The 22,621-nt window shown below is 39.7% G+C and overlaps 1 protein-coding gene across 20 annotated transcripts in view; it reads right to left on the minus strand.

Moving 5' to 3' along the window:
* Window positions 1–5,412: 5,412 nt before the first annotated feature.
* The window catches only part of LOC143748429 (protein 4.1-like), an 87,627-nt gene continuing 70,418 nt past the window's right edge, over window positions 5,413–22,621 (minus strand). For 8 of the 20 annotated variants that reach the window (XM_077240467.1, XM_077240463.1, XM_077240459.1 and 5 more), the window contains 5 exons: window positions 17,578–17,658; window positions 16,637–16,735; window positions 15,697–15,777; window positions 14,488–14,587; window positions 5,413–6,179 (listed from right to left, as the gene is read on the minus strand). In XM_077240467.1, coding sequence (XP_077096582.1) covers window positions 6,133–6,179; window positions 14,488–14,587; window positions 15,697–15,777; window positions 16,637–16,735; window positions 17,578–17,658 — 408 coding nt within the window. In that variant the 3' untranslated portion in view covers window positions 5,413–6,132. Of the gene's footprint in view, window positions 6,180–14,487; window positions 14,588–15,696; window positions 15,778–16,636; window positions 16,736–17,577; window positions 17,659–19,334; window positions 21,456–22,621 lie in introns of all 20 variants that reach the window. The other 12 variants (XM_077240458.1, XM_077240452.1, XM_077240456.1 and 9 more) reach the window with 3 other exon arrangements.

Below are 22,621 nucleotides of genomic sequence, written 5' to 3' on the forward strand. Positions count from 1 at the left end.
AGAATTTTTTTAAATGCGAGAATTGTGAGATGTAAAGTCAGGATGAGAAAAAATTTTAATGTTGCATAATGTAGTCAAAGTTCTGAAAAAAAAATTTTAATTGTAAGATGTAAAGACAAAATTGTGAAAAATGTAAATAAATGTACACTTAACATGCCAAAATTTTTCATTTAGCTGACGCTTTTATCCAAAGCGACTTACAATTGCTAAAATTTTGGCAAAAAAGCCACAATACTGGGACGTAGTGAAAACTGCGAAAAATGTAAATACTGCAAAATGTAAACTTTTTGAATTGCAAAAAAATTAAACATTGCAAGATGTTAACTCAAAATCCTGAGAATTTCTTTTAAAAACAATTCAAGATGTAAACTTAAAATCCTGAGGAAAAAAATCAGAATTGCGAAATGTAAAATCAGAATTGAGAAAAAAATTCGGTAACACTTTACGGTAAGGGTACATGAATTATCATGAATTCTGCATTCATTCATGCATTAATATCTCATGAATCATCAGGAACTAACACGAGTTCAACGTTTTTCATTCATGACTTCATGGATGAACAACGCCTTAATTAAAACATTAACTAAGATGAGCACATCATCATGAGTTATGATTTATTACGCATAATTATTATGTTTTCTTTGTTCTTTGTCTAGGTCAGTGACCTAGTCACCACTTTAGTTGAGGGGCCACACACATGATGAAGTCATTGGTAGATAACGCTTAGTTAATGATGACTACTGTATTGGACAGACCCCAAAATAGACCAATCGCAACTCATAGCACACAAATTCTGTTGACGTTCAAATACAGTAGTCATCATTAACTAAGCATTATCTATCAAGGACTTCATCATGTGTGTGGCCCCTCAACTAAAGTGGTGACTAGTCCTTTGAAACACTGATGAACAATGTGCGATTAATGGTGGCATAACTGTGAACAAAGAAAACATCATGATCATGCGTAATAAATCATAACTCATGATGATGTGCTCATCTTAGTTAATGTTTTAATTAAGGCGTTGTTCATCCATGAAGTCATGAATGAAAAATGTTGAACTTGTGTTAGTTCCTGATGATTCATGAGACATTAATGCATGAATGAATGGAGAATTCATGCATGAATTTATGATAATTCATGTACCCCTACCTTAAAGTGTTACCAAAAATTCAAAATGACTAAATGGTAAACAATTCTGAAAAATGTCAAATTGTGAGCTGTAAACTCGTTTAATTTATAACTCGCAATCGTGATAAAAGAGTCAAAATGAATTGTGAGATAAAATGTATTTTTTTACTTCTGACGCTTCAACAGGTTTGTTTCGGTCACTTACGTTTCCCTGCGTTGAGATGCTGATGTGTGTGAGACAAACAGACACACACACACACACACACACACACACACACGCCTATCAGGTTACACACTGAAGGAAAACCACACAGATCAGAGATCTGATTTCTTCTCTATTGTTGTGTCGACATCCGAGTGAAACCAGATTTGATTACATGACACATGATTGATTTCAGTAAGTTTGTTCTGTATCTTTCAACATTCCCATGATGTTCATTGATGTTTATTTGCTGCTGTTAGAGGAAGAGATGATCGGTTTATATGTAACGGTGCATTAAAGAGACACAAAAACACATTTATTGTGTGAATATCACAATAACACTGACAGAATTTGAAAGCTCAGACTCCAAAGCAACAAAAGCATTGGATGGCAGGCGCTACAAATACTGTTCACTGAAGTTTTGTTGATTTGAAGTTTTGTTTGTCAAAAAATTTATTTTCCATTTTAGTTTACATTTTTTTAGCAGATTTTGTTATTTATATTTGTTTGTTGTTTTTTTACACAAAATACGGTGGCAAAATAAAAGTGCAACCACATTTTCTGTCAAAATAAAAGCGCATAACCACATTTTATTTGACAGAAAATGTGGTTGCACTTTTATTTTGTTGGAAAACTACTGTTTCTGTGAAAACAGCTTTACAAACGCGTTTCGTTTCAAACCTAGTGAAATGCTGTAATCATCCGCCCACAAAAAAGTTGGAAATTATCCAGATGTGAAAATAATAAATAAAGAGGGGGAAACACACACACACACACACACACACACACACACACACACACACACACACACACACACACACACACACACACACACACACACACACACACACACACACACACACACACACACACACACAGAGCGCCAGTAGGCTACATCCAGAATGAATACATCAACATGTCTAAGTCTGTTACACAAGTTTTAGTAGATTTGTTCATTTAGTTGTTTTTAATATGTTTAATATTTTGGATGGGTTTTTGTTATAGTATTTTCTGTCTTCATTTTAAGTTTATTGTATTTTTTTTGGTCATTTTCATTTGTAATTGTTTTTTGAATGTCTATTTAAAAAAAAAAAAATATATATATATATATATATATATATATATATTGAATGGTTTTATTTTTGTATTTTCCGTTTTAATTTGAATTAAAGTTTTAGCTATTTTTGTATTTTATATATAGTAGTTATTGTTTTATTTTAATGTTTTAGTAATATTGTTGTTTGTCATTTTTATGTTGTCTATTTTTTAAGTATTTTGAATAAATTTTATTTTTTGGTATTTTCCTGTTTTATTTATAATTAAAGTTTTAGTCATTTTTTTATTTTTGAGATTTAGTCGTACCACCTGACTGCTGCAGGTATTACATCATTTACGGTCTAAAGAGATGTCTATATATATATACACATACACACACACACACACACAGGCTAGTCTTTGGAAGAGGACTAGATAAAATGTTCGTCCAATCACACACACACACACACACACACACACACACACACACACACACACACACACACACACACACACACACACATAAATACATTTAGACCACTTTAGTGATTGCTATTAGGATGTGAAGAGACTTTCGACCAGAACAGCAGCAAATGTTTCTGAAGTCACGGCCTTTGAAATGAAACAGGGACGAGGTCCAGGAAAGAAAATCTCATTAAAACATCATCATATTCTTCTTCAAAGCTGAGTGTGTTTAGAGGAGGAGGAATAAGACGAGAATAAAACCTTCATTGTGTGTTTGTGCTCCATATGAAACTGCATATGATCTAACCACCGGCTGCGACTGAGATCTGATGCTTCAGGCCTCTTTATGATGGACTCAGGTGATATTATGAACATTATTTATAATCATATGAAACTTTTCAACATTGAAAGTTTCTTGAGCATCAAATCATCACATTACACTGATTTCTGAAGGATCATGGGACACTGAAGACTGATCAAAGCTGAATTTTCAGCATCATTACTCCACAGGAATAAATTACACTTTACTATATATTCACATAGAAACAGCTGATTTACATTGGAATAATATTTCACAATTTTTACTGTATTTTTGATCAAATCAAAAGCAGCCTTGGTGAGCAGAAGTACTCTTTCAAAAACATTACAATCTTGCTGCTCAAGAAACATTATCACGCCGACTTTTTGGTACTTTTGCTTATTTACCGTATCCCCCAGAGTAAGATAAGTCCATACACACCTTTTTCATCTCCGCGCGTGCCGTAAGTCTGTCTGATGCACACACCGCTAGACTAGCTTAGCACCAAGACTGGAAGTAAATGGCTCCAGCTAGCATACCGCTCCCAATAAGTGACAAAATAACGCAAACATTTTCCTATTTAAATCTGGAGATTTGTATAGTCGCAGTATGTACAAATAACAAGGTCATATGAGACACAGCCATCTTTTAACCTGGGGACTATATTCTCAGAAGGCGAAGCACTGCTATTTGGGCGGAGTGATTAGCGCAACTCTCGGGTCCTCGCCACGGGGCTTCTCAGGCGCTGCGAGCAAATCACTCCGCCCAAGTAGCAGTGCTTCGCCTTCTGAGAATATAGTTCAGATGCCTGTGTCTCATATGACCTTGTTATTTGTACACACTGTGACTATTACTACTACTACTATAAAAATTACTGAACCCTATATTGACCTGTTCTGACTGAATCACACGTGACATCCATTTGAAAATGAAACACAACCAATCATGACACGGGATAATGACTGACGTCCCAGAACAACAGGAGCCCGCCAAACTCTAACCAAGAGCTTTTAATTAAACACAATTAACAAAATATCAAAATGTAGCCTACATCTGCACCGACATAGATGCAAATAAACAGTTATCAAGCAAGGCCTGTATAAGTTTAAATAAATAATAAAAATATTTAGCTACATTACGGAGAAAGGGGTCTCTTCATTTCACTTCTAATAAACCGAGTATTTTTATTTGTAATTATTCCAAACAATTTCTGTGCCTTTACTCGCCAAGAGCTCAGAAAGTCTCATGTTAATCATCAACAAATCAATTCCAGACTTTCCGCGCTTAGACTTTCCTCACAGCGGCGCCATCTTTGATTTGTGAATAAAAAAGTGCGGCTCTGTGAGGGACAGACACACATCTCTGCAGTGGCTTGTACTGTTATTTAATGTGTTTAGGTATTGTTCAGCTGAGGAAACACTGCTATTAAAAACAATTAGACCAAAAAAAAAAAAAAACTCGACAACATCAGCTGTGGAGAATCAATGCGCTGCTCTGAGGACATCTAGTGGACACTGAGTGTTACTGCATGATGATGACAAATCCACTGAAACTACAACAAACAAGCGTTCAAATCAGCGCAGAAAAATACACAAAATATTTTTGTATTTTTATTTCAGAACCAGGATTCGAAGTCTTGGAAAACATATGTGTATGGGAAAATTGTGATCTGAAAAAAAAAAAGTGTGATTTATACACTATATTTGGACCCCATTAAAATTTCTGCTCACCAAGGCTCCATTTATTAGATCAAACATACAGAAACATTGTGAAATATTATTCCAATGTATGTGGGATCTATGTGAATATATAGTAAAGTGTAATTTATTCCTGTGATCAAAGCTGAATTTTCAGCATCATTACTCCAGTCTTCAGTGTCACATGATCCTTCAGAAATCACTATAATATGATGATTTGATGCTCAAGAAACATTTATGATTATCAAAGTTGAATTTTTTTTGTGTGGAAACTGTCAGGATTCTATGATGAATAGAAAGTTCAAAACAACAGCATTTATTTTAAATAGAATCTTTTGTAACATTATAAATGTCTTTACTGTCACTTTTGATCAATTTAATGCATCCTTGATGAAAAAAAGAATTAATTTCTATTTAAAAACAAAAAAACAATGACCCCAAACTTTTGAATGGTAGTGTGTGTGTGTTTATACAAGTTGTTCTTAAACTTCTGGAATTACAGAATTTTTTTTTATAATTATTTGAATTAATTGCCACTCCTAGTTTCTGTAAATAAAAAAAAAGCTAACAAAGAAAAACACAAAAAGTGCTGATCTCAACAATATTTTATTCCAAAATAAAAGCTCAAAATTAATCACATCAATTGCATTTATTGTTCTGCATCTGCTGGTTCGATCCCGTCCCGTTACGCACTCCTACAAACACGACGACCTCCCAGGGTCAAATATAAGAAAAGGTCAAAGGTCAAGACAAGAGGGATTTCTACTGAGCGAGTTTCAGTACCGTAAATAAACCGCTACGCTTTACAAACTTACCAAAAGCCCTTCAAACAGTGGCATCGTTTTGCATATATAATGCTGAATCTATTAGTGCGAAAAACAACAACCGTGAAACAATAAAAATACATTTATGATTCAAGTAGAAATGTGTCAATTCACCCGGGCGAGTTTGAGTTCTTTATGTACAGGAATTAAAAACCAACGACTCTCGTTTTTAGCTGCTTTCTTTTTCGTAGAAATTAAAATGATTTTGCCTCAATCTCACAAAACCTGTGAAGAAACATGTCCAGGTGAAATTTTAAAAGAAAAACAGAAATTGATTTCGTGACGTATTTCCTCTGATCTCCACAAGGGGGCGCTGGACTATAAATACACTGGCATTAATGAAAGATTTTGAGTCATTGTTGTAAGGCAAAGATTTCCCCCCCTTTTTCTGTTTGGAGTCCATCATCATCATCATCATCATCATCATCATCATCATCATCATGTGTAGTGAGCTGATGTTTTCATGAAGCGTGTCGTCAGAGGTCAGAGGTCGTGTGTTTGTTCTCTCGGCTGATGTTTGGACATTATTCCTAAACAACACAAACACAAAGAAAAAAATCTGAAGTTTCAGTCGCTCTGGGAACATGTGAAAGATTTTCTACAAAAAGACATCCGGATCATAATCCACATCAGAAACAAACGCAAAAATGAATATTTTGAAGCCTTTTTTTTTCTTGCATTGTAAGATTATGTCACAATTAAACATATTAAACCCTCAAACATCACATGAGATTCTTATTACAGTAATAAGAGGCAAGGAAAAAGGAGGCACAACAAACTGATGTACAAATTTAAATATATTATTTTGCTTCACATTACAGTAATAAAAGGTAGCGAAACAAACTGACGTATATATATATATATAAAATATATATATATATATAAACACAAAATACATAATATAAAAAATATCTAATATAAATAAATAATATTTATTAACCATTGTTTCCTATTAATTTCCTAGATTCTGCGCCATAGTCTCATAGTTACGCGGTACAAGTAGGAGTTCTCAGAAAATTCCCAGTTTACAAGCTGTAATTACGAGTTCTACACGGATGTGAACGATTTTTACAAGTTGGAATCTTTATAAAAACTTTCTCTATTGGTGTTTTGCTCCATTGCTTTAGCGAAGCATCGTGAAACGAACTAAAACCGAAAGCGCGATATGGCTTTGTGCTTTATTTATACTTAAAACACAAAACACTTAAATCAAATTTAATAAAATTATTTAAGTATAGTCTGTTTGCGCTGCGTTTCACAATCGAAGCGCTCTTCCAAGTAATGCGAGTTAAGCGTTTGGTATTTAGGTCAACGGTTACAAATTATTTTTCACATCTGCAATTGTTTTATCTCATTGTTCTCTTTCATAGGTTCACTCAACGCTGCGGAAAGCGCAGTGGGATATCCTCTGGATGTGCCGATTGCCTGAAGCCCTATAGAATCACGCCAATTCATTGGCTGATGGCGCTCGCGCAAGCTGGCTCCGCCCCGACGCTCTTACGTCGTAGCATGACGAACACGCGCGCGCCATCCTCTCCTCACTTCTCTGCCTTCACGAAGCGGTCACATCTTTCCCTTCGTTCGGTTTTTCTGAGCCCGAATTTTTCTAATTCAACTACAGCTTTCGTCTCAACACTTCAGCGACTGGCATAAGTGGAACTCTGTTCTCCTTACAGTGAAGTGTCATGGATTATCGACGCTGTTCTCCGCCATGCGTTCGTTTCATTTCGAACGACGACCCTCACAGTAAGTGTGTTAAATGTATGGGTTTTTCGCATGCGCGTGAGGCTGTATTAGGATTGACAAAATGTAAATTTTGTGACAATCTCCTTCTCAAAACCCTCCGCTCTAGACTCGCGGTTTTTGAGAAGGAGTCATTCGTTTCCCCCCGTCGCGCTCCCGAGACCGCTGAGGCCTCTCGTGGATCCGTGGCCTGGGGCTCGGATGTTGAGCTCGAGGATATTGAGTACGAGCAGACGGGCCTCGCCCTTTCTCTCCTTCCCTCCCCCGAGCACTCACGTGGCGCGGTTGAATTCGCGCATGATTATTTATGCCCCAGCCCGGGAGCCCGCGAATCGGTTTCTTTCGGTCTGGATGACGTGATTTACACTGCATTTTCCGACTCCGAGGATTTCGGGCCTGCTTTGACTGATGACGTTATCCCGCCTAGCGGCCAGGACGCGCGGCCTACTCCGGCCTACACTGAGCTTATTGACGTGCTTTCGCGCGCTACAGAGAAGCTCTCTATAGACTGGCCTGTTGAGCCCCGCGAGTCTCAATCGTCCAAACTCGACGAGAGATTCCTTAGTGGCCCTAATTCTAGGCCAGAGCGAAGAAAGCTACCCTTTTTCAGCGATCTGCATCACGAGATCTCCAGATCCTGGAAGCAGCCTTTCTCCGCACGCCTAACTAATGCGGCAGCCGCTGACTTCACCAACCTTGTGGGTTTTGTGGAGCAGGGTTATTCCGTTATTCCAGCGGTCGAGGACACGCTGGCTAACCACCTCGCCCCGTCGTATGCACCGTCCTGGAAGTCGCGTCCCCTCCTTCCTTCCAAGGCTTGTAGGACTACTTCCTCCCTTATTGGGAAGTCTTACATGGCGGCTGGTCAAGCAGGCATGGCCCTGCATACCATGGCCATCCTTCAAGCCTACCAAGCGGACATCCTTAAGGACATGGACGAAGGAGAGGGACTGACGCCCGAAGCTGTCAAAGAGCTTCGCAAAGCCACAGATCTGGCCCTAAGAGCCACCAAACACACTGCTCGGGCTGTAGGTCGCACTATGGCGGGCTCGGTTGCCGCAGAGCGCCACCTCTGGTTGAATCTCACGGAGATCCGAGAAAAGGATAAGAGTTTTCTTCTGGACGCCCCTATCTCCCACTCAGGTCTTTTCGGGGAAGCGGTCAACACGGTGGTTGAGAAGTTCCGTGCCGCTAAGTCTCAGTCGGCCGCGCTCAGGCAGTTTATGCCCAGGAGATCTAGAGAGCCAAGAGACTCCAACCCTCCCCCTTCTCAGACCCGAGAACGCTCTGCTCATAGGGTTGAATTCCCTACTAGAAGGAATGACCCGGCTCATCCCCCACCAACTACGGTCTGGGGAGCCCGAGGTCGTCCGTTTCCCCGCCAGCACCCTCACAAGCGCCTTCAGCTGAAGCGGTCCAACAAATCGGCCGCTCCAGCCTCCTCGAGCCGTTCCTGACCCGCAGGTCAGAAGGAGGAGAGCCGCACCAGATCTACGAGGTTGGGACAGACCGCGCAAGCGTTTCTACCCTCCTCCAACCGGCTCTCCTCCTCCAACCCTGTCACCTTCGCCACCCAGTGTGTTTCGAAGTGCAGGTCCTGTTTCACTCTCTTCACCCAGTCCGGAGCAGGAGGAATGAGACGCGTCTTGCTTTCTCCCCTCGCTCCCGGCGCACGTTATACCCGCCAATCGCTTCCTCAGAGGCACAGTTCGTTTTCCTCTGAAGCAGGCGGACCCAGTTACTTCTATCCAGGTGGTGGTACCCCCCAGTACGTGTCAGGACGCAAAGCGCTCTCCTCCACGGTCAACCACGCCTCCCCATGGACAGCGCGACACCCTATCTCAGGTATGTCCCCTGCACTGCAACACTCCTCTCCCTCTATCACATTTCGTTCAGGAATGGGAGCGTTTACCAGGGGTATCGCCTTGGATCCTTCGCACAGTTCGGCTCGGCTACACGCTTCAGTTTTGTCGCAACCCCCCCTGCTTCAACGGGGTCTTTCCTACTGTAGTCGACAGCGCCGCTCAGGCTTCTGTACTACAGCAGGAGATTTCATCCCTTCTGCTGAAGGGGGCGATAGAAGAGATTCCTTCGGGGGAAGTCGAACAGGGCTTCTAAAGCCGTTACTTCCTGGTCCCGAAGAAGGGAGGCGGCCTGCGGCCGATACTAGATCTTCGCCGGTTGAACTTCTCTCTTTACAAAGGGAAATTCAAAATGTTGACGCTGAAGGCCATCATATCTCATATTCGGCTGGGGCACTGGTTCGTGACAGTAGACCTCAAGGATGCTTATTTCCACATCCAGGTCGTACGGCGACACAGGAAGTTTCTCAGGTTCGCCTTTGGAGAGAAAGCGTACCAGTACAGGGTCCTCCCCTTTGGCCTCGCTCTAGCGCCAAGGACGTTCACAAAGTGTATGGATGCTGCTCTGGCCCCGTTGCGGCTCCAGGGCATCCATATACTCAACTACATGGACGATTGGCTCCTTTTAGCCCACTCCAGAGAGTTGGTGACTCACCACAGGGACATTGTCCTCCGTCATATTCAGTCTCTCGGTTTGAGGTTGAATACGGAGAAGAGCGTTCTTACTCCAGCTCAGAGCACGGTTTTCTTGGGGGTACACATGGACTCCGTTCTTATGCAGGCCCGTTTGGCTCCTGCACGGATTTCCAGTCTGGAGACATGTCTGTCACGCTTTGCGCTAGGCCAGCATGTTTCCGTGAGCACCTGCCGCAGACTTCTGGGCCTTATGGCCGCGGCCTCCCCTGTGCTACCTCTAGGGCTACTCCACATGAGACCTTTTCTGTGGTGGATGAAGCTCTCAGGGGCTCGGCCCACGGGGCCAGCCCTTCGCCTATTGAAGGTGTCGCGCAGTTGCTTTCGCGCCCTGTCAATCTGGCGGGACCCCCTCTTCCTTCAGAAAGGAGTCGGTATGGGTGCGGTATTCCGTCGTCAAATGGTTACGACGGATGCCTCTCTGACCGGCTAGGGAGCGGTTTTCGAGGGCAGGCCAGCGTGTGGGGTTTGGACTGGCGAGACCCTCTCGTAGCACATAAACAGCTTGGAGCTGAGGGCTGTCTTCCTGGCTCTTTGTCACTTTCTCCCATTCCTCGAAGGGCACCATGTCATTGTCAGAACGGACAATATGGCAGTAGTGTCCCATGTAAACAGACAGGGGGGTTCACGTTCGCGCACCCTAGACAGGCATGCGCGTCACCTTCTTCTGTGGTCCCAGGACAAGTTCCTCTCTCTGAGAGCAGTTCATGTCCCAGGGATTCTGAACCTCGCAGCAGATTTCCTGTCGAGGCAGAAGCTCAGGTCTGGGGAATGGATGTTGAACCGCCAGACGGTGGCTCTGATCTGGGAGAGGTTGGGAAAAGCGGAAGTGGACCTCTTTGCATCTCAGGAGTCGTCCCAATGCCCGCTTTGGTTCTCCCTGAGCCCTCCAGCTCCGTTGGGGATAGATGCATTCGCCCACCCTTGGCCGATGCAGAAACTCTATGCCTTCCCGCCCATCAAGCTGATCCAGGCGGTTCTGTCCAGAGTGAGAGAGAGCGGAGTCCGCCTCCTTCTGGTAGCCCCATTCTGGCCGTCCCAGCCATGGTTTTCAGAGCTGATCCCTCTGTTGGTATCCTCCCCCTGGGAGATCCCGGTCAGGGAGGACCTGCTTTCCCAGCTTCAGGGCAGGATATGGCATCCTCGCCCCGACATTTGGAAGCTGTACGTTTGGCCTATCAGAGGCCGTTAACTTTAAGCTTTGATCTCCCAACCGACGTTCAGGAGACCATTGCGAGTGCTAGAGCCCCTTCTACGAGGAGGCTGTATTCCTCCAAGTGGAGGGTATTCGAGGCATGGTGCTTAGCACATGATAGGGACCCAGTTGGCTGCCCAGTAGGCTCAGTGCTGGAATTCCTGCAGGAAAAGTTTGCTTCCGGAGCGGCTGCTACCACTCTCAGAGTATATGTCGCAGCTATTGCCGCTCATAGAGAATCAGATGAGATTCCCTTGGGGAAACTGAGGTTAGTTTCGGCCTTCATGCGTGGGGTTAGGCGCCTGAAACCGGCTCGCCCCCCTGGTGTTCCCTCGTGGGATCTGTCAGTCGTCCTGGAGGGTTTGACAGAGGCTCCCTTCGAGCCCTTGGAGTCAGCCCCTGAGCGGATTCTGACTCTTAAGGTTGCTCTTTTGTTGGCTTTATCTTCACTAAAGCGGATGGGGGATTTGCAGGCTCTCTCTATTAGTGAGTCATGCTTGGACTTCGCTCCTGGCCTGGTTAGGGTTACCTTGAGGCCAAGGTCGGGGTATGTACCCAAGGTTCTTTCCACGGCGTTCCGCTCTCAGGTTGTTAACCTTAACGCTTTCCACCCTCCTCCTTTTGCCTCTGAGGAAGAAAGGAATCTTAACCTGCTCTGCCCGGTCCGTTCTTTGAAGTTGTATGTAGATCGCTCAGGCGGTTGGAGGAAATCTAACCAGCTCTTGGTGTGTTTTGGTGCTGGCCGCCGCGGGCTTGCGGCATCAAAGCAGAGGATTTCCCACTGGGTAACGGATGCTGGCTTACGAGGTGCGTGGTTTGCCTTCACCTCTTAGCATCAGAGCACCTTCCACCAGAAGTGTGGCTTCCTCTCAAGCTCTTTTTAGAGGGGCCCTCTTGGAAGACATTTGTGTGGCGGCAGGTTGGTCCTCTCTGCACACCTTTGTGAGGTTCTATAATTTAGATCTTGACATGACTCCAGGTTCCCAGGTTCTATCTGCTTGAACCGGTCATGGTTATTATTATTTGGTCTGTTACCAGTTATGGCAGCGCTTAAGCTTGGCGAGTTTGGTATTTCGTTCCCACTGCGCTTTCCGCAGCGTTGAGTGAACCTATGAAAGAGAACGTCTCTGGTTACTTGCGTAACCTATGTTCTCTGAATAGGGAACGAGACGCTGCGTTCGCTGCCAAGCTCCTCGCGCTGCTGACAGTTCTTCTTTACGGCAGAGAAATCTGAGGAGAGGATGGCGGGCGCGCGTTCGTCATGCTACGACGTAAGAGCGTCGGGGCGGAGCCAGCTTGCATGAGCGCCATCAGCCAATGAATTGGCGTGATTCTATAGGGCTTCAGGCAATCGGCACATCCAGAGGATATCCCACTGCGCTTTCCGCAGCATCTCGTTCCCTATTCAGAGAACATAGGTTACGCAAGTAACCAGAGACGTTTTCGTGGGCGGATGATTACAGCACTTCACTAGATTTGTAATGAAATGCGTTTGAAAACATGTTTTCACAGAAACGGTAGTTTTCAGCCAAAATAAAAGCGCAACTACAGTTTCTGTCAAAATAAAAGCACAACCAATTTTCAGTCAAAATAAAAGCGCAGTTTTCCATCAAAATAAAAGCGCAATCATTTTCCGGTCAAAATAAAAGAGCAACCAGATTTCAGTCAAAATAAAAGCGCAGTTTTCTGTCAAAATAAAAGCGCAACCAGTTTTCTGTCAAAATAAAAGCGCAACCAGTTTTCCGTCAAAATAAAAGCACAACCAGATTTCAGTCAAAATAAAAGCACAACCAGATTTCAGTCAAAATAAAAGCACAATAATTTTCCTGTCACAATAAAAGCGCAATCAGTCTTCAGTCAAAATAAAAGCGCAGTTTTCCATCAAAATGAAAGCGCAATCATTTTCCGGTCAAAATAAAAGCGCAATCAGTTTTCAGTCAAAATAAAAGCGCAACCAGTTTTGTCAAAATAAAAGCGCAACCAGTTTTCTGTCAAAATAAAAGCGCAACCAGTTTTCCGTCAAAATAAAAGCACAACCAGATGTCAGTCAAAATAAAAGCACAATAATTTTCCCGTCACAATAAAAGCGCAATCAGTCTTCAGTCAAAATAAAAGCGCAGTTTTCCATCAAAATAAAAGCGCAATCATTTTCCGGTCAAAATAAAAGCGCAATCAGTTTTCAGTCAAAATAAAAGTGCAACTAGTTTTCAGTCAAAATAAAAGCGCAATAATTTTCCCGTCACAATAAAAGCGCAATCAGTCTTCAGTCAAAATAAAAGCGCAGTTTTCCATCAAAATAAAAGCGCAATCATTTTCCGGTCAAAATAAAAGCGCAATCAGTTTTCAGTCAAAATAAAAGTGCAACTAGTTTTCAGTCAAAATAAAAGCACAATAATTTTCCCGTCAAAATGAAAGCGCAATCAGTTTTCCGTCAAAATAAAAGTGCAATCAGTTTTCCATCAAAATAAAAGTCAATCAATTTTCCATCACAATAAAAGCGCAACCACAGCTGCCAAAATAAAGGCTCAGGGGTTTATCTCTTGCAAGTGAAGAAATTAGGTCAAAAGTATAAATAATATTTATGAAATATATATTTTCATTCATTTTACAGTGTATTATTTATTTATTTTTTTTACAATATATGGCTATTTCTGTTATAGGATTAATAATAATAATATTATCTAATTGTTTGGCTTTCCCTAAAACACCACCAAATCCTATGGGAAACACTTTATAATATATCAAATAATAAATAATATTAAAAACGATTTATTTATATAATTTATAAATATTTCACAATTCAAATAATATATTATTGTTTTCACTACAGTGAAATGAAAATAATCTCACAATACAAGAAAATAAATAATTAATTTATTATAAATAAATAAACGATGAATGATTTGAGTTTTATACTTTTCAAGTGCAATTATTTATTTGATTGATTTTGGTGTGAAATATGATCTGGATGTTTTTAAAACGGTTCTGGAAATACCCCCCCCCCCCAAAAAAAACAAAAAAAAAACAAAAAACAAGAGCATAGAAAAATCAAACCAAAAAGACTTTTGTGTATCACCTACAGCGTAATGCTAAATTCATCACATTTCCCATCATGCTTCACATGTAATAAACACAGATAAACATCGCGCAAACATGAAGCTGCAAGCAACACAAGATCTGAAAGACAGGAGTCCAACCTAGGAGGTTTAATGCTCATAGTTAGGAATGAAAAGATTATTTCTGAATGAGCGATCATCCTCACACACACACAGACATGAGCGCGGAGGTTTGAACTCATGCATGAAATGAAAGCAAGCGTATGAATGACTCATGAATCGCTCTTACCTTCGGCTGGCGAGACCTCGCTCTCTTTATGCACCACTACTTTAGTGACGCTCATGTCTGGGTGCTGCTCTTTGGCCTCTTTAATAGCCTGAGCCAGAGCCTGACCCACAATGCACCAGCAGAGAGAAACACACACGCGCACAACCATTATCAGTCAATCAACGTGTGCGTTTATAGAGCAAAATCAATGATTTGAATGTTACACAAACTATTCAATATCATAAAACGAACTGTGATTGTAATTGCATGGATCATAAAAGTGTTGAATATATAAAGATTTGAAGAATGATTGCAAGAATTGATTCGTTTATAGCCGGAAAAACCTGCTATTTAATTTCACCCCAAAATTATTATTTATATAAATCATAGAAAAGAAAAAGCGTCTATTTTATGCTTGACACACCTTCATAAATTATTTTTTTTAGAAATATTTGAAATAAAATACATTTATTATTTAATCATAAATTAAAAACATTTAAATATTATTATATTTATATAATTATATATATCAGTGTTATTTTAGTATCATTGAGATGATATTATAGTTTTTATTAATATTTAAAATTTGTTTATTTTCATATATTATTTTGAAAATATTTTATATTTTCAGTTTAATTAGTTAAAGTTTTAGTTATTTTGTTGTTTTTTGTCATTTTCAGGTTAGTTTAAAAAAAAGATGTCTATACATTTTAGTTATTTCACTACATCAAGTTAAACTAAATGAAGATGAGAAATATATTAAGTAAAATAAGTTTAATTAGTTTAGTTAAATTAATTTAGTTTAATTATTATTATAATATATATTCACATTTAATAGGGAGAATATAGAATTATTTTATTGCATATATATTATAATACTTATACATATTATTAATATATATAAATATTTTTTTTTATTATAATATATACACACACACATACACAGTAAAATCATTCATTACCTTATAAATAGATAAAAATGTATTATTTTTAGTCCTCATTAAATAAAAAATAATAATAATTCAAAAATAATGCATTTTCATTTTAAAATTGTATAATATTTCTGTGTTTTGTGTGTTTAATGTCAGCGAGACACACTGAGAGTTCAAATTCCTCTTATTTACTCAGGTTATTTTCTCATACAGTATTTCCTCCCAGGTTATTTTCTCATACAGTATTTCCTCACAGGTTATTGGTTATTTCCTCACACAGATTAAGCGATCTCTGTACCTGGTCGTGGTCGATGTCTGCGTCTCCTGTGATCACGATCCTCTTCTCGATGCGAGTCTCTGAGATGCCGTCCTTCACCGTCTGATCAAACACAATCAAACCGGTTACGCTTTTGTCATCAAAATCCCGCCTGGATTCTGTGATTCTGCCTGATTTAACACTCATCCTTCACTCGGGAAATTTTCACATGGGTTTTTAAAAAAAAAAATGTATTGAGTGTTCATTAGAGGAGTCCAAGACCCCAGGACTTTTGTCCCGTCTGAGCCACAAATACACACAAAAAATGTAATGGACTCCAGGAGTTTTGTGGTTGAAATGTAAAAAAGTAACAAATCCTCTCGGGCCAATTTGAGCCCTTTGGGAATGAATGTAATGCGAGGAATTCTTCAGGACACAGAAAAATCTAAAAATGCTCAAAATTGAAACTAAAAATGCTAAAACTTCACCAAAAAAAAAAAAAAAAGAAAGATTTTATAACGTCTGCATGTGTATCTGAATGCACAATGAAGAAACTGACTTTAGGACCCAGAGGAACAGCTCATTTACTCAATATAGAGATATAAGGCCATCTAGAGTTATGAAATATCATGTTATATTATTTATTTTCCACAAGAGGTCGGCAAAGACACACAATCTATGATATTTTGAGCTGAATTAAAAGGGTTTATGCATGAAATTGTAAGAAATTTTGAATTTAAGTTGAAAGAAATGTGCTTAAATTACTAAATTACTATTTATTTATTAATTATTGATCAAATCTAGTAATTTAAAGGTACATAAAAAATAAAAATAAAATAAAAAAATGAAATCAAATAAGCTTTCTGAAAAATAAAAATAAAATTATAATTATAATATAACAAGTGTAATTTCAGGGCTGATTTTGCCCCGCGAGGTTAAGGATGAGTGTTAACACACAGATGAGTGTGTGTGTTTGACTGACTTTAGTGATGTGTGTTGTGGTGGTGGTGCTGTTGTTCTCTGATGTGATCGTCTGAGCGCTCATGAGGACGCCTGGATCCGAGTCGCCATTCGCATCAACCTTCAAAAACACACACACACACACACACACACACACACACACACACACACACACACACACACACACACACACACACACACACACACACACACACACACACACACACACACACATAGAGCTTATGTAGCCCCGCCCCTTTCCAGTTGTCTTTTGTCTGCATTTTCACAGCGATCTTACATATTTATGAATGAACGGCTCGTTTCAAAATCTCCATTTGTCAAGACATCTGCTTTAAACATTACAATCCTCATCGTAACGTTCGTTAACTCTACAATAAGTAAATAAGTCACTTTTCCAGCTAATTTCTCCTCGACCGCAAAGCCATAGACATATACAGAGCGACCGCAAAAACGCAAGTTCAAAGACAATATTGTAAAGATGCTTGTTTCTCTAGCGCATAAGGTCTATAGACTGAACACGCAATATGCTAATGCACGCCGTCAGCGTTTTCACAGATTCGCGTTTTTGAAGTTTACGCGGAGATGTTCAACGCCTGAACCTGTTTCAAAGTTTGCGTTCTCGAGCGACAAACACTGTAATCGTGTAAATGAACGTCCAGAACGCATTAAAAGTTTCTGTATTCAGTAAAAACGTTGTGTGTGTTAGCGGCCGCTAAGTTAATAACTAATGATCTTTACAACGGAAGTGAATCAATCAAAACTAACTTTATCTGGACAATAACTTTATTCTAGATCTGCTGTACAATCTCTGTTACTGTAATCTCCTATTATCACTGTAAAGCTGCTGTGAAACTCTGTATTGTTAAAGCGCTTTATAAATAAAGGAGACATGGCTTGATAAAGACATGGCCGTCATGCACATCCTCAGGAATAGTGGTTTACCTCAGAGGACTCGTACGTGATGGTCTTGGTCTCGGTGTGAACCACAGGAACGTCTTTCCCCGGCTCCTCCGACGGCTGATCCTGAAACAGGGAAATCACTCTAAAACACTCGCTTCATATCCACCGGGAACACTGACAATTCAATTAAAGCTACAATACGTAAGATTTTTCTAATAAAATATCCAAAAATCACTTGTAGTGTGTGATATATATCCTGCAGTTGTGTACTTACAATATCCCAAAAGTTCCCAAAGATTTTTAATTTCAGGGAAATTCCAATTTTAAATAATTGCTCGTCCCTGTTCACTCGTCGCCTGTCAATGACGTAATGTAAATCAGCTGTTTTCTATGTGAATATAGTGCAGTGTAATTTATTCCTGTGATCAAAGCTGAATTTTCAGCATCATTACTCCAGTCTTCAGTGTCACATGATCCTTCAGAAATCACTATAATATGATGATCAAGAAACATTTATGATTATTATCAGTGTTGAAAACAGTTGTGTAATTTTATTTTTCAGGATTCTCTGACAAATAGAAAGTTCAAAACAACAACATTTATCTGAAATCTGAAGCGTTTGTAACACTACCGTTCAAAAGTTATGGGTCAGTAAGATTTTTTGTTTTAGAAAGAAATTAAAGAAATTAATACTTTTATTTAGCAACAATGTATTAAATTGATCAAAAGTGACAGAATATTTTTGTAACATTATAAAAGTCTTTAGTATTTAGAATAAATGCTGTTCTTTTGAACTTTCTGTTAATCAAAATATCCTGAAAAAATAAACTGTTTTCAACACTGATAATAATCATAAATGTTTCTTGAGCATCAAATCATCATATTATAGTGATTTCTGAAGGATCATGTGACACTGAAGACTGGAGTAATGATGCTGAAAATACAGGTTTGATCACAGGAATAAATTACATTTTAAAATAAATTAAAATAGAAAACAGCTATTTTAAATTGTAATAATATTTAACAATATTAGTTTTTTTTTTAATTCAAATAAACGCAGCCTTGGTGAGCATGAGACATATTTTAAAAACATTAAATAATCTTACCGATCCCAAACTTTTGAATGGCATTGAACTGAATTTGAGCTGATTATTGCGGAATTCAATTAGTTTCGTAATTGATAAACTTTGCAACATTGACACAGTTACTGAACTAAACCGAATCAACATCGAACTGAATAATGACATTATTGTCTTCTGTAGAGCTGCTTTATAGCGGAAATTTAATTGGTTTCAGGATTTAATTTTGAAATATTAAACCCTGTTATTGAACTAAACTGAATCAACATTGAATTTTGAAACATTAACACTGTAATTGAACTAAACTGAATTAATATTGAACTGAATAATGACGTTATCTTCTGAAAAGCTGCTTTATAGCTCACGTTTCATAACGGTGGATTTTGCAACTTTATCACTGTTATTTTCTGCTTTGAATCAATCTGAAATAAAAGTGGACTCAACGTCACAACTGGTTTCTTATTCAACCTTTAGTTTAAGACAAAATCAGCAGTTTGAGTGCGAATGGAAAAGTCCAGCTGCTCATGACATGCATGTGTGTGTGTGTGTGTTATAACAACATCTGTGATCATGCAGCGTTGTGTATTTAATGTGATCAAACACATTCATCACACACTTCCAATCGTGAAGAAAGTAGAAAGAGAGGATTTCCATCATTAGTCAGTGCCGGTGTCAGCGCAGAAACACACGGTGACCCAGATGCATTCTGGAATTGATTACCTCTACTGTTTGTTCATGCACTTCCTGCTTTACTTCCTGTAAAGACACTTCCACTTCCTGTTCTTCATGTGATCCAGAAACCAGCTCATTCTCTTCATCCTCCGCATTCTGACCGGACAACGCTTTAGTTGTCACAATATCTGACGTCTGAAACTTTGACTGTTCGTCTTCATCTTTACCGCCGTTCGTCTTCGCTTGAGGTTGGTCTTCTGTCTTGTTCTGCTCAGACGTCATATAAAGTGGAAATTCTCCATAATATTGAGTCTCCAAGTTGATGGACTCGTCCTCCTCGTTAAAAAACAAGAGCTGAGATCGATTAAATGTTTCTCCAAATGCTTCGTCAGAGCGTTCTTGATCAAAACTCTCAAAACTCTCAATGCGGTTGTGGAACAACGCCGACATCTCATTCTCATTCTGCTCTTGGGTTTCTCTGGTGGTTTCTTCCATTGCAGTTTCCTTGATTTCTTTAACCTCAATACTTTGGTTTTTCAGATCCCAGATTTGGAGCAAATCTTCATTTTCCTCATGGCACGTCACTTCTTGGATTCTAGCAGGAATCTCTTGGGTTTCTGATCCGGTTTCTTCTCCTCCAGATGGAGTTTCCATTGCAGTTTCCTTGTTTTCATCTTCAATCTCAATACTTTGGTGTTTCGGATCCCAGATGTGGAATACATCTTCATTCTCTTCATGGTAAATAGTTTCTGTGATTCCAGCAGGGATTCCTCTGGTGGTTTCTTCCATTGCAATTTCCTTGATTTCTTTGACTTCAATATTTTGGCTTTTAAAATCCCAGATTTGGACCAAATTTTCATTTTCCTCATGGCACGTCACTTCTTGGATTCTAGCAGGAATTTCTTGAGTTTCTGAACTGGTTTCTTCTCCTACAGATGGAGTTTCCATTGCAGTTTCTTTGATTTCAACTTCAATACTTTGGCGTTTTGGATCCGAGATTTGGAGCAAATCTTCATCATCATCTTCACAGCACATCACTTCTGCGATTCCTACAGGAATGTCTTGGGTTTCTCCAGAGGTTTCTTCCATTGCAGTTTCCTTGTTTTCATCTTCAATCTCAAAACTTTGGCGTTTCGGATCCCAGATGTGGAATAAATCTTCATCCTTTTCATGGTAAAATATTTCTGGGATTCTAGTAAGAATCTCTGGGGTTTCTCTGGTATTTTCTTCCATTGCAATTTCCTTGATTTCTTTGACTTCAATACTTTGGTTTTTCAGATCCCAGATTTGGAGCAAATTTTCATTTTCCTCATGGCACGTCACTTCTTGGATTCTAGCAGGAATCTCTTGGGTTTCTGATCCGGTTACTTCTCCTCCAGATGGAGTTTCCATTGCAGTTTCCTTGTTTTCATCTTCAATCTCAAAACTTTGGCGTTTCGGATCCCAGATGTGGAATAAATCTTCATCCTTTTCATGGTAAAATATTTCTGGGATTCTAGCAAGAATCTCTGGGGTTTCTCTGGTGGTTTCTTCCATTGCAATTTCCTTGATTTCTTTGACTTCAATACTTTGGTTTTTCAGATCCCAGATTTGGAGCAAATCTTCATTTTCCTCATGGCACGTCACTTCTTGGATTCTAGCAGGAATCTCTTGGGTTTCTGATCCGGTTACTTCTCCTCCAGATGGAGTTTCCATTGCAGTTTCCTTGTTACCTTCAACCTCAATACTTTGGTCTTTCAGATCCCAGATTTGGAGCAAAACTTCACCATCATCTTCACAGGACATCATATCTGGGATTCCAACAGGAATGTCTTGGGGTTCTCCAGTGGTTTCTTCCATTGCAGTTTCCTTGTTTTCATCTTCAATCTCAAAACTTTGGCTTTTCGAATCCCAGATGTGGAATGAATCTTCCTGGCAAATCATTTCTGGGATTCCAGCAGGAATCTCTTGGGTTTCTGAGCTGGTTTGGAGCAAGTCTTCATGACAGCTTCTTCCGTTGAATGCTTGATCGTCCAGAACGACACCTTCTTCTCTATTTGAAGCCCATGAAGAGCGTCTCCCCATCGCGATGGCCTCACTCAGGGCCTTTTTATACTTCTCTTTTTCACCAGCAGAGGGAGTTTGAGCCCGCGTCTCACAGCACACCTCCACCTGTGGAGCAACTGAACTCTGGGACAAAAAACGGCACACTTCATGTCACTCACACAGTGTTTATGACAGAGCAAAACCACTTGCTGCATCAGCTCCGCCACAATTGTGAGTTGAGACAATTTACCATCCATAAATATTTCAGAAACAAGTGACCCCAAAGTTAACAACAAAGTGTGTGTTTGCAGCATAAAAGCTGTTGTGTCTCAGATTCGAGTCCTTTGGCCACAATTCTTCCTCTTAGATATTCCTGCATCTCTTTACTGCCTTAAAATGACTAAAAAACAACTCACTAGAGAGTGAGTAGAGAACATTAAAACATGCAATATTACCACGATGTGAACTCTCTCTCACACGTCAAATTAGTTAATCCGCTTATTGATCTGTAAGATTTACAATACCTGCATGTTAATTTAAGCCGGCGTATCTGATGGACAACCGTTCCATGTTCCTCTGGCTTGTCTTGACAAGATTCCTATAATCCCGTTTATTTTGATTCCAGTAGATCTGTATAATCTCTAAAAGATCTGAGATATACGACCCTTGTGTGTTTTTGATTCATAATTCAGGGTCTCGAAGGTTCTGTTACAAGCTTCTTGAAACAACATAAATTTGTAGATTTATAGAAGGTCTTAAAAGAAACGACAGCAGTAATATTATCTATGATAAGAAAACGTGAAATACATCAACAAATCAAACAACCACTTGCTCTGGAAAAATAGTCAAGGCTCTAAATCAGCCCCTAATGGATCATTTATATCATTTATGGAGCATAATAAACCATAAGAAGCAGTTGTTCTTTAAGAATAGAGCTATCTGTGATTTTAAACCAATGCAGCCGATCCAACAGATGTCGAGTAGAAAACAGAACCAAGATTCACCTGTGAAACACAATGGTTTAGCAGATCTAAAAGCTCATCTTATTAATCTCTGAGACAGTTTCCCAGACAGATTAAACAAATCCCAATGGCATCTCACAGTCAGACGGATTCTCCTCTGAAAATCCCTGTGAGTCTGAAGACTGCGATAAAACCCGCAGTGAGACGGACACGCCGAGTGTTTCATAAAGCACACTGTAGGAAACATGTTGACTGTGAAGGAGGGTTTACAGATTACGGCAAAAGTTGGATTCTTGCAGAAGTTCCCATGATTCCCCATGGCACTGGGTTAAATAAGCTTCAGAAGAT

Source organism: Siphateles boraxobius, unplaced genomic scaffold (assembly GCF_051911475.1).
Source record: "Siphateles boraxobius isolate OS27281-9 unplaced genomic scaffold, OSU_SipBor_1 232, whole genome shotgun sequence".
Lineage (NCBI taxonomy): Eukaryota > Metazoa > Chordata > Actinopteri > Cypriniformes > Leuciscidae > Siphateles > Siphateles boraxobius.